General features: G+C 48.1%; 1 protein-coding gene and 1 long non-coding RNA gene across 9 annotated transcripts in view; one reads left to right on the top strand and one right to left on the bottom strand.

Moving 5' to 3' along the window:
• Positions 1-12,942, top strand: part of dnm1 (dynamin 1) — a 165,174-nt gene that overhangs the window by 133,845 nt on the left and 18,387 nt on the right. For all 8 annotated transcript variants that reach the window (XM_033048774.1, XM_033048775.1, XM_033048780.1 and 5 more), the window contains 3 exons: positions 8,156-8,329; positions 10,058-10,299; positions 10,442-10,672. In XM_033048774.1, coding sequence (XP_032904665.1) covers positions 8,156-8,329; positions 10,058-10,299; positions 10,442-10,672 — 647 coding nt within the window. The remainder of the gene's footprint in view (positions 1-8,155; positions 8,330-10,057; positions 10,300-10,441; positions 10,673-12,942) is intronic.
• On the bottom strand, positions 11,334-12,273 carry LOC116990802. Its single transcript, XR_004416629.1, has 3 exons — positions 12,222-12,273; positions 11,794-11,796; positions 11,334-11,433 (listed from the first exon to the last, which is right to left on the bottom strand). It is a non-coding gene; the product is annotated as an uncharacterized LOC116990802 (long non-coding RNA).

Here is a 12,942-nt window from a genome sequence, read left to right as displayed (position 1 = left end):
ACCTCCTCTCTGAAACAGAACCAGTTTTGCTCTCTCTTTCTGATTTCAGAATGACCAGCAGTTGGATTCCTTACCTTTTCTTGTATGTTCTAACTCTGGTGTTGCCTGTGTGTCTGTCTGTCTGTGTTAGATTTGCATGACGTAGAACTGTCTTTTGTGCTTTGCCTGTGTCTTTGGTGTTTATCTCATTGACGTTTTCCTAGCCTTTGATTAGTTGCATGCCCAGTTATTAGTGTAGTGCATGTCCATGTTAATGTGTGTTCTTAGCCTTGGTATTCATGACAGAGGGGAAAGCTGCACTAGAAATGACTGGTTTGCCAAATGCCAGGCTGTGGTCGCAACCACCTGAGCTGCCTGTTGCCATTTTTGCAACAGTAGTTGTTCTGCACAACCCAGGTAAATGTACCTCCATTTATTTAACAACCACCTGCTTCCATTCAGTAATCAGAGGTAAAATAGTCACTCCAGTTTAAGGAAAAAACAAATCTTACAGTCTAACCAAGTTCAAATGCATCAATGATGTTAACATCTCATTCCACACCCAGTGGTGGTTTTGTTTCGCCAGTTATGGTCCCACACCTACAGCCTAGTGGTGTTGGTGACACGATTATTGTTTTCAAAAGGGCAATCAGCTATATCTGGATTCCCACACAAGTCACATGAGGGGGTACACAAAATTGCTGGGGAAACTCAGCGGGTGCAGCAGCATCTATGGAGCGAAGGAAATAGGCGACGTTTCGGGCCGAAACCCTTCTTCAGACTCAGTCACATGAGGGGTGTGGCTGCTCTTGAACAATGCTGGCTGGTGTTGTGTAGTCTGAGTCAAAGATCCTATAGCGGAGCTATAAGATCATTGGCCTGAGTGGAGATTGCCTTGCATGCAGGGCTGGCCTTAGGAGGTGCGGGGCCCAATTGGGAAACATTTTGGTGGTGCCCCAGGTTCCCAGCCAAGGTCTGCAGAATCAAAGAAATACAAATAGACTTTATATCTTTATGGTAGAATGGAAAGTAATTAAAATGTGCGCTTTAAAAGTGCCTGCGAGTTAATGGACCAAACTAAGCTATATTTTAATATAAAATTGCATGCATGTAAGCCTACAAGTAACAAATAAAATGTGTAGATCACCTCTGAAAAGTACATAGCTACAATACCATGTTTAAGAAGGAACTGCAGATGCTGGAAAATCGAAGGTAGACAAAACTGCTGGAGAAACTCAGCGGGTGCAGCAGCATCTATGGAGCGAAGGAAATAGGCAACGTTTCGGGCCGAAGCCCTTCTTCAGTGATGTGAGGGTGGGGGGGTGGGAAGAGGAAAGGAAGAGGAGGAGCCAAGAGGGCTGAGCGAAAGCTGAGAAGGGGAGGAGACAGTAAGGACTACCTGAAATTGGAGAAGTCAATGTTCATACCGCTGGGGTATAAACTGCCCAAACAAAATATGAGGTGCTGCTTCTCCACTTTCCGGTGGTCCTCACTCTGCCCGTGGAGGAGGCCCGGGACAGAAAGGTCGGATTCGGAATGGGAGGGGGTATGGAAGTGTTGAGCCACCGGGAGATCAGGTTGGTTATTGCGAACCGAGCGGAGGTGTTCGGCAAAGCGATCGCCGAGCCTACGCTTGGTCTCACCGATGTAGAGCAGCTGACATCGAGAGCAGCGGATGCAATAGCTGAGGTTGGCGGAGGTGCAGGTGAACCTCTGTCGCACATGGAACGACTGCTTGGGTCCTTGAATGGAGTCAAGGGGGGAGGTAATGCGACAAGTGTAGCATTTCTTCCGGTTGCAAGGGAAAGTGCCCGGAGAGGGGGTGGTTCGGGTGGGAAGGGACGAATTGACCAGGGAGTTACGGAGGGAGCGGTCTCTGCGGAAAGCAGACAGGGGGGGGGGGGGGGGAAGATGGGAAGATGTGGCGAGTGGTGGGGTCACGTTGGAGGTGGCAAAAATGACGGAGGATTATTTGTTGTACGTGACGGCTGGTTGGGTGGAAAGTGAGGACTAGGGGGACTCTGCCCTAGTTACGAGTGGGGGGATGGGGAGAGAGAGCAGTGTCACGGGTTATCGAAGAAACCCAGGTGAGAGCCTCATCTACGGTAGGAGAGGGGAACCCCCGTTCCCTGAAGAATGAGGACATCTTCGATGCCCTGGTGTGGAACACCACATCCTGGGAGCAGATGCGGCAAAGACCGAGGAATTGGGAGTAGGGGATAGACAGGAAGCAGGGTGGGAAAAAGTGTAGTCCAGATGGCCATGGGAGTCAGTAGGTTTATAGGGGATGTCGGTCAGAAGTCTATCACCTGCGATGGAAATAGTGAGGTCAAGAAATGGTAGGGAAGAAATGGTCCAGGTGTATTTGAGTGCCGAATGGAAGTTAGTGGTGAAATGGATGAAGTCAGTGAGTTGTGAGTGGGTGCAGGAGGTAGCACCAATGCAGTCGTCGATGTAGCGGAGGTAGAGGTTGGGGATGGGGCCCTGGTACGTCTCGAACAAGGATTGTTCGACGAACCCTACAAAGAGGCAGGCATAGCTAGGGCCCATGCGTATGCCCATAGCTACGCCTTGTATTTGGAAAATACAAATACCACTATTCGTTACATTGTTTTAGTGACTGTGAAATGAAAAAAAACATGAATTAACTAGATCCTACTAGATCGTGGAAAACCAATAACTATTGGCGAAAAACCAGTCCAGGCATTAAATTTTGGGCTTCAGCCCCATCCTACCCTTTGGGCTTCTACCTCATCCTAACTTAGTTGTGTGTGTGTCTTAGTTGTGTGTATGTTAGTTGCCTGTGCGTGATGTGTGTGTGTGTGTGTGTTAGTTGTCTGTGCGTTATGTGAGTGTATGTTAGTTGTCTGTGCGTTATGTGTGTGTGTGTGGGAGGGAAGGAGAGAAGGGAAAAGAGAGAGAGGAAGGAGAGAAAGAAGTGAGGGAGGGAGAGAAGGGAAAAGAGAGAGAGGAAGGAGGGAGGGAAGGAGAGGAGGGAAGAAGGAAAGGGAGGGAGAGGTCCGCTGGCTGGAACGGATGCCGGGGTCCGGGCGGATGGCTGTGAGCTGATGCCGAGGTTTGTAAACGTTGCTCCAATCCCCGGCCCGGCCCTCCCTTTATTGTTCACCGTGTCTCCCCGGAGAGAGAGAGGGGAGGATCCGGGGTTGGGTGCGTGAAGCACGGCGACTGGAGGGGCGGGAGCGCTGCCCCGGGACCATGAGGGAATGACCCACCTCCCCCTCTCCCCCTTCACATCCCCCTCCCCGTCTACCCCTTTCTTCCCCCTCCACCCCTCTACTCTCTCTCCACCCCTCTCTCCTCCCTCCACCCGGGGTAGATCTACCCGAGCCGAGAGTAGATTACTCTAGCGCGGGGCCTAATTGGGAGCAATTGGTCCAATCGGCTTCAGGCCGGCCCTGCCTGCATGGCTACAACAGCGCTGCTGACCTAAGTGGGCCCACTGAAAAGCCTGGATGGAGTGGATGTGGTGAGGATGTTTCCACTTGTGGGAGAGTCAAGGACCAGAATAAAAGGACCTACCTTTAGAATGGAGATGAGGAGGAATTTCTTCAGTCAGAGGGTGGTGAATCTGTGGAATTCATTGTGGGGCCCAAGTCATTTGGGTATTTTTGAGGCGGAGATTTTGACAGATTCTTGATTAGTGCGGGTGTCAGTGGTAATGGGGGGAAAAGGCAGGAGAATGGGGTTGAGAGGGAAAGATGGATCAGCCACGATTGAATGGCGGAGTAGACCTGATGGGCCAAATGGCCTAATCCTGCTCCTATATCTTATGAACCTCACCAGTCCAAGAGTGGGAGGATTCACTTATGTTGGCATGGCAACCCCACGCCACTTCCCTCCAGAATTACACCCTGTCTCCATTTATGAGACAGGACATTGATTTTCAAAAGATTTTTCTTTGAGATCGGGACTTAATGTTGAAAATGTCAGCACTTATAATCATGGAGTCATCCAGCACAGAAACAGCCTCTTCAGCCAAACTCATCCATGCTGACAAGGTGCCCCATTTGACCACATTTAGCCCATTTAGAGAGATGACAAATGTCTCTCTAAACATTTCTTATCCACACACCTGTCCAAATGCCTTTCAAATGTTGTTGAAGTTGCCTCAAGTACTTCACCTGGCAGCCTGTTAAATTAACCCTTTCTATTCTCCTCATGATTTTATAAACCCCCATAAGATCACCACTCGGCCTCCTGTACTCCAAGGAATAAAGTCCCACCCTGCAGCCTCTCCCTGCAGCTCAGGCCCTCAAATCCTGACAACACCCTCGTAAATCTTCTCCGCACTCTTTCCAGCTGAATGGCATCTTTCCTGAATGGCAGGGTGACTAACACTGAGTGCGATACACCAAGTGTAGCCTCACCAATGCCTTGTATGTCTCCTGAGCAGCAGGAATCAACAGGCGACAAAGAACAGTCATAATAATTGTCAAAAGGCTCGGAGTGGTAAATTATTCTGTGTATATCTGGCTGACCTTTACTGAGATGAACTCTGAAGCAGTTACTTCCTGTGAACTTAGAATACACAATAACCAGAGTCTGCACATTTAAAGGGACCAGGATTCCTAATGCGACAGGATTATCCTGGAACTTCCAGAAATTAAATACAACCCTTAGAGGAAAAGTCATGCAATCTTTGCTATTTTACATTCACCACTTTTGTTCTTTTTTGTTGTTTGGAGGCTGGGGAAATGTTTTTTGATTCACAACCAGTAATCCAGGCAACCCCCTATTTTTTTTCCTCCTCTCTTCCCTGTGCCCCACCTGGATGCGCACCACAATCATGCCCCCTCACTTGCCTTTCCCACTATCCCACTCCCTTTCCCCTTCCCCTATCTCCGGCCACCTATATCCCATCCTCTGTCTTCACAATTCACGCCTCTTCTCTGTATATCTCCTTATCTCATAGCCTTTTGCTTTTTTATCTCTGGCCTTTGTCCACCTATCTGCCTATCAAATCCTCCTTCCCCCCCCTAACCCACCTGTATTTACCTTTCACTTCCCAGGCTTGTCCCACCTCCACTTCTTTGCCAGCCTTCTCCCCCCGAGTACGATCAGTCTGAAGAAGGCTCCCAACACATAGAAACATATAAAAATAGATGCATTAGTAGGCCATTTAGCCCTTCGAGCCAGCACCGCCATTCAATATGATCATGGCTGATCATCTAAAATCAGTGCCACGTTCCTACTTTTTCCCCATATCCCTTGATTCCTTTAGCCCTAAGAACTAAATCTAAATCTAACACAAAACGTCGCCTGTCCATTCCCTGCACAGATGCTGCCTGACCCACTGAGTTCCTCCAGCACTTTGTGCTTTACTGAAGGTTCCAGCATCTGCAATTTCTTGTGTCTACAAAAGTTCTGTTCTCTTTCCAATCAGCTGTGTGGAAGTGGGGCACTGTGATGATGTGTGGATAAGAGAGGGAGCAAGGAGCTTTGATGAAGCTGGCATTCATAAACGAGATACGACTCATTATCAGGGGGCAGCCCTAGCTTCTGTTCTGAAGTGATTTCCAAATCTGAGAATCTATTGATGGTGCGAAATGGGATCAACGTCCACAGTTCTGCTGTCTCCCTTCACTTCAGTCCTAATTCTCATCTTGGTCTCAAGGCAATGGTCTCCGGCTCTCTGCTCTCCAACCTTGGAAAAGGATTCTCAGCTTCCATCCTCTAGGAATTCTGTGGAGTTTAGTTTTTTTTAGTCTAGTGGAAACAGTCCAGTTTTTTTAGTCTAGTGGATACAGCGTGGAAACAGGCCCTTCGGCCCACGCCGACCAGCAACACGTTTACAAATGTTTTTAACCAATGCCAATTAACCTGCAAACCAGTACGTCTTTGGAGTGTGGGAGGAAACTGGAGCTCCCGGAGAAAACCCACGCGGTCAAGGGGAGAATGTGCAAACTCCATACAGACAGCACCCGTAATCAGAATCGAGCCCAGATCGCTGGTGCTGTAAGGCAGCAACGTCCGCTGCACCACCGCGCTGACCTTCTTTGTACCACCCTGGAGTTGTTCACAAGGATAAAGTTGCCTGAGTGGTTGTGGGAGAAATGTCCTGGGAGGGACAGAGTGGAGGGTGAGGGGGGATGAATATTTCTGCCTTAATGCAGCACTTCCTTTGGGGATTAGGAACTGTTTACACAGAACATTCCCCCAGGAGAGTAAATATTATGGTTAGAGCCCTTGAGGAGTCAAGGTTATACACAGTCTGTGGAATTAGCTGGTGAGATGGGTTGAAAGAGCTTTTCTTGTTCTATTCTTGATGGTGCTAGAAACTTAGCCCGGAGAAAGAGTCCACATTGAGAGAAACTTTTCTTCGTTGTGACCCGTCCTCAGCTTGGGTCAGATCTACATCACAGGCTTCCATACAGTGAGGTCTAATGTAAGCTTTAATTAAAATAAAAATAGAACCAAAAGAATTCTCCGTTTTAAAAAAATATCGAGTTGAAAGTGATTTAGTTTGAAGCATAGATTTTCAAACAAGAGTATTTCCTATTTAATTCTGTTTCGAGATACAGCATGGAAACAGACCCTTCGGCCCACCGAGTCCATGCTGACCATCCATGCCAGACCATTAGTTCTATGTTATCCCACTTATTCATCCACTCTCTACACACTGGGTGCAATTTTCAGAGGCAAGTTAATCTATAAACCTGCATGTCTTTGGCATATGGGCGGAAACCGAAGCCCATGGAGTAAACCATGTCACAGAAACAATGTGCAACTCAACACAGACAAGTCAGGATCGAACCCGGGTCTTGAAATTGTGAAGCAGCAACTGGTTTAGATGTTAGCCTGGGGATGAGTGGGGAACTGAGTGGTGGAGAAAGTATGTCTTATCTGGTTGGGGATGTGTGCGCATATTTTTAGGAGGGAATGTAAGCATGGTTAGCGGTCTGAGCATTTACATATAATTTCATTGGGTCTGAGGACATGTGAATGTTTTCAGCGACTCTGTAACTTGACTCTGGGGATATCTACACTGCGTGAATTCAGTGAGAATCCCACAACCATATGAATTATTTCAGGGACCTTATATTTTGGGGGCCATGAGCATTGGTTATATAATTTAAGGTTCTCCCAAGATCATGTGAATAACTTCACAGATTCCAATATCATTATGGTGTTCTTAGAAGCAGGAGACTTCTTAAAAGAGTCTCATAGAGTCCTGCAGCACGGACACATTCCCTTCGGCCCAACCTGTCCATGAGATGCATCACCTAACATAATCCCATTAGCCCCCCGTTTAGTCCATATCCCTCTAAACCTTTTTTATCCTTGTGCCTGAATGGGTAGTTGATTAGTACGGGTTGATTAGCATGGGTGTCAGGGGTTATTCAATTCAATTCAATTCAATTCAATTTATTGTCATTGTCTATGGGGAGAAGGCTGGAGAATGGGGTGAGGAGGGAGAGATAGATCAGCCATGGTTCAACGGTGGAGTAGGCTTGATGGGCCAAATGGCCGAATTCTGCTCCTATCACTTATGAACCTGTTCAAATATCTTTTAAATGCTATTATTGTACCTGCCTCAACTACCTCCTCTGGCAGCTCACTCCCTATACCCAGCACCCTCGGGTCCTATTAAAAATTTCCCCTCTCACCTTAAACCTGTGTCCTCTGGTTCTTGATTCCTCTTGCTCAGTTGATTTTTGAAAATCTCTACTTTTTAATATCCTTAGACTGGTCCAATGTTCAAAACTCCTGGTAAGGTTATTTTGATGTTGGAATTGGACAAACAGCCACATTTCCAAAGTGGTAGGTTCAGCACTTTGCATTGAGACACTCTTGGGTATCTCCAGTGGAGAGTAAATGTCTTCTCCTGAGGTCTCGGCATAGCAAAGAAATTTACTGTAAATAAACACAAATTGCTGGAGTAACTCAGCGGTTCAGGCAGCATCTCTGGTGAAAAGGAACACGTGACATTTTGGGTCAGATCCCTTCCTCAATTCTGAGGAAGAGTTCCAACCTGAGACTTTACCTGTTCCTTTTCTCCAGAGATGCTGCCTGAACCGCTGAGTTGCTCCAGCACTCTGTGTCTATCATCGGTATAAACCAGCATCTGCAGTTCCTTCCGACACAAAATTTACTGTAAATTCCATAATATGTTTCTGGCCACAATCTAACGCTTTCTTTGCATTACCCTAAACAGCAAAGCGAAAGCGAGGAGAACGGCTCTGGTGACAACTTCATGCACTCGATGGACCCGCAGCTGGAGAGACAAGTCGAGACCATTCGTAACCTGGTCGACTCGTACATGGGCATAGTCAACAAGACCATCCGGGACCTCATGCCCAAGACAATCATGCATCTCATGATCATTAACGTGAGTACCAGATGCCATTCCTAGCATCACCCTTGGAATAGGTCTGTTCGTTCCTAGGTTGTGCAACATGGAAAAACAACAAAACTCTTTAAGATTTTTTGCTTGTGATGTGAGCACCTTTGCCAAAGAGAGGTGTCCATTGTCTATCCAGAGGCATCTCCATGTCCCATTGCCTGCTGTTATGTTTCATCTGCTTCCCCTGAATCATTAACTCCCAGTGTGGTAGGTGAAAGAATCCAATACCAAGCTCATCCTTCCAATCAGAAGCCTAAAGTGCCTGTCCCACGGGCATGCGACTCCATGCGGCAAGCGCGACCTAAAGGGCCGGTCCCACCAGGATGCGCCTGCATGCGGCAAGCGCAACCTAACCAGAAGCAGGGGCGCGCGGAGGTCGAGTGAGTGACATGAAGTGCGAGCGAAGTCCGCGCGTGACATACGGAGTCGAGGCGGCTGAGGGCTGGCGGGCCGTTGCCGCGCAGAATTTTTGAACACGGTCAGTTTTTCGGAGCCCCGCGCGATGTCGGGACCAGCTCCGCACAACTCCATACGGCTCCAGCGACCGAAGTGGGACCGGCCCTGCGAGGCCGTACGGCGCAAGCGACCACGTTAGGTTGCGCTTGCCGCATGGAGTCGCATGCCGGTGGGACCGGCCCTTTACTCCAATCCCACTTGGATCCAGGTCACGGGCTCGGAAGAGGCCATGGGTTCCTTCATTCAATTATTGAAAACCTTTAGTTTCAGAAGACTTGCCATTTTGTGGCAACGCTGGCAAACTCGTTTCTGATAATTGTCTACATCAGGGGAAGGTTTCCGCTTGGATTGACCACTTAGTTTTATCTGCCACTGGTGTCTAGGACTAGCTTAGAGGCAAATCAGGCCGGGATGTTCCAGGGATGGCCTGGCCCTCAATCCTGATCCTGATCCTGGGTCTGGATTTGGTCTTGGACCACAATCAATACCTCCATTACAGAGTTGTACAGCACAGAAACAAGCCAATCTGCCCAACTCATCCATGCCGACCAAGATGTTCCATCTAAGCTAGTCCCATATGCCCACATTTGGATCATATCCCACTAAACCTTTCCTATCCATCTACTAGTCCAAGTGGCTTTTAAGTGTTATTGCACCTGCTACCTCCTCTGGCAGCTCCATCCATATATCCACTATCCTCTAAAAGAATAAATGATTCCTACAAAATCCTGCTCCACTCACCTTAATCCTATGTCCTTTGGTTCTCGATTCTTCAACCCCGGTCCTGAGTCTTGGATTGATCCTGGAATTAGATTTCGCCTGGAACCTTTGCTTGACCCTACGGCACTTAGCCTTGAGACCAATCTTGATGGTGACCCAGATCCTAGCCCTTTGCTTTACAGTTGAGAAGTTTAGCCATTATTTGTGAAAGGATGAGAAGGTTGGAGACGTCGGGAGAAGAAACCAATGGAAGTGCTTTATCTCTGATGTAAGGTTTATTTGTGAGATTGCTGTGCGGAGAATGAAGTGGAGATCAGGTGGTCAGGACATCAGAGTATGTCAATGTCTTCACCTGGTGCTGCCTGTGTGCATTGATTGAAAAAGATGGTCTACCCTTCATAGTGGGACAAGGCTGAGCAGAGGGTAGGGGTTACAACTGGCACAGACATCCATAACTCTCCACGTTATTCTAATAACCCATTTATCCAATGGTAATAACTCAGGACTAACTGGGCTCCCTTATTTTATTCCCAACAGACAAAGGACTTCATTCACTCTGAGCTCCTTGCCCAGCTCTACTCCTGTGGGGATCAGAACGTCCTGATGGAGGAGTCTCCCGAGCAGGCCCAGCGACGTGAGGAGATGCTGCGAATGTATCATGCCCTGAAGGAAGCCTTAAACATCATTGGGGACATCAATACCACCACCAGCAGCACTCCTCTCCCACCACCGGTCGATGACTCCTGGCTGGGAGTCAGGGATATAGCCTCCGGGCGAAGGTATGGAGATCCGAATCCCACCCTCTTGTCTGACCTGATGGGTGCTTCGGCAATGGGACAGTGCAGCCACGATCTACTCCTCCTGGTCCGTAACCATCCATCTCCTGGTGATAATAGACACCCTTTGGTTTCTTCCCCTTAGGTCTCCGACCTCGAGCCCCACGCCACAGAGACGAGCGCCTGCCGTCCCCCCGGTCAGGCCACTGTCCCGAGGTCCTGCTCCAGGACCACCGCCACCTGCTGGACCACCCCCTCAAGGACCGCCCGGTAGTGCCCCGCCAATCCCGTCTCGGCCCGGGGCCTCTCCTGATCCATTCGGGGCTCCACCTCAGGTTCCGTCCAGGCCTAACCGAGCTCCACCTGGTGTCCCCAGGTAAGGCTTCTTCACAAGTGTGTTGCATGGACAAGGTGTGGAGATCGGGCAATCAGAATATCTTGGCCCTGCAAATTGATTGAAATGATGGTCTATCCATCGTGGTGGGTCAAGGGTGATCAGAGGTCAAGGGTTATAGCTGGTTCTCGTACAAACATATTATTGTCCATATTATTGTGACATCCCATTTTATTTTTGTTTTAGTTTTCCAGTTCTAGAGATACAGCGTGGAAACAGGCCTTTGGCCTACTTGATCCATGCTAAACATTGACCGCTTTTTCACACTAATGTCATATTATCCACCTATCACGTCTACTCCCTATACACTCGGGGGCAATTTTACAGAGGTCAATTAATCTACAAACCCACACATGTAAGGGATGTCGGAGGAAACCTGAGCACCCAGAGGAAACCCACAGTCAGAGGGATAGTATGCCAATTCCTCACTGACAGCACCCGAAGTGAGGATCAAACCCATGTCTCTGGCGCTGTGAGGCAATAACTGCGCCACTATTTTTACTCCGCGGTAACAGAATAATTTGAGTATTCCAGGAGACCAACGATCTCTTTCATCTCCAGTAGTTCCAACTCACATTGAGCGATCAATATACCTATTCGATCAATGTGCTTGGTGGACTCCACTCCCTGTAGATACGCCACACCTGAGGTTGTAGAGTGGACTCGGCAGCCAGGTACGACAGATGGAACCAAGGCTTGGAATAAGGCAGCAGTGAAGGGAAGCAAAATGGATAACAATCGAACTAAAAGCAGACTATTATCTAAATGGTGGCCGACTAGGAAAAGGGGAGATGCAGCGAGACCTGGGTGTCATGGTACACCAGTCATTGAAAGTGGGCATGCAGGTGCAGCAGGCAGTGAAGAAAGCGAATGGTATGTTAGCTTTCATAGCAAAAGGATTTGAGTATAGGAGCAGGGAGGTTCTACTGCAGTTGTACAGGGTCTTGGTGAGACCACACCTGGAGTATTGCGTACAGTTTTGGTCTCCAAATCTGAGGAAGGACATTATTGCCATAGAGGGAGTGCAGAGAAGGTTCACCAGACTGATTCCTGGGATGTCAGGACTGTCTTATGAAGAAAGACTGGATAGACTTGGTTTATACTCTCTAGAATTTAGGAGATTGAGAGGGGATCTTATAGAAACTTACAAACTTCTTAAGGGGTTGGACAGGCTAGATGCAGGAAGATTGCTCCCGATGTTGGGGAAGTCCAGGACAAGGGGTCACAGCTTAAGGATAAGGGGGAAATCCTTTAAAACCGAGATGAGAAGAACTTTTTTCACACAGAGAGTGGTGAATCTCTGGAACTCCCTGCCACAGAGGGTAGTCGAGGCCAGTTCATTGGCTATATTTAAGAGGGAGTTAGATGTGGCCCTTGTGGCTAAGGGGATCAGAGGGTATGGAGAGAAGGCAGGTACGGGGTACTGAGTTGGATGATCAGCCATGATCATATTGAATGGCGGTGCAGGCTCGAAGGGCCGAATGGCCTACTCCTGCACCTAATTTCTATGTTTCTATGTTTCTATGAATACCTGTCAGGAAGGGCAGTTTCTGCAGATGTAACAGTGAATCTCCAGTTGGAGGGAAAAATGGTAAAAAGATAGTTTAAGTCCCAAAAGATAGTCCCAACGTGTAAGAAACAGTTCGACAGGTACTGTACATGGATAAGACAGGTTTGGAGGGATATGGACCAAATGCAGGTGGGACTAGTGTAGTTGGCCGGTGTGGACAAGTTGGGCCGAAGGGCCTGTTTCATGCTGTATGACTCTGATAGAGCCGACAGTTGCTCTTCTGATCGATGGATCAGCTGATTATTTGTCTACACTTTCTCTCTCCAGCTCTTGTTTTCTTCTCTCGTTTCACTGCCTTTTGTCTCCTGTGTTTTCCTCTCTCTTACTCACTCACTCCATCACTCTTCCTGCAAGCCATCTTGCTTTTCAAACATTGTGTGTGCTCTTTTCCGTGGACTTCTCCGTTCACTCGACCCACGTGTATTTCTCCCACATTCTCTTTTCCTCTGAAACTGTGACAAACCTTTTGTTGTGCCCAGCTCTTTTATGCTGGTTTGCATGTTTGCCAGTATTTTTTGTCTCTCTGTTGTATATTCACTGCGTAGTTACCTGCATCTCCACTTATGTTTCTACTGTAATCATTTCCTCTTTAATTGCCTGCCACCATCTAGTTGTGTGTTAGCGTGTGTGTTTGTGTGCCTGTATATGTGTGTGTCTGTGTCCGAAAGTGTGCATGTGCCCG

The sequence above is a fragment of the Amblyraja radiata genome, chromosome 32, assembly GCF_010909765.2.
Source record: "Amblyraja radiata isolate CabotCenter1 chromosome 32, sAmbRad1.1.pri, whole genome shotgun sequence".
Classification (NCBI taxonomy): domain Eukaryota; kingdom Metazoa; phylum Chordata; class Chondrichthyes; order Rajiformes; family Rajidae; genus Amblyraja; species Amblyraja radiata.
The sequence above is the reverse complement of the archived record's forward strand: the minus strand, read 5'-3'. Positions and strand labels throughout refer to the sequence as shown.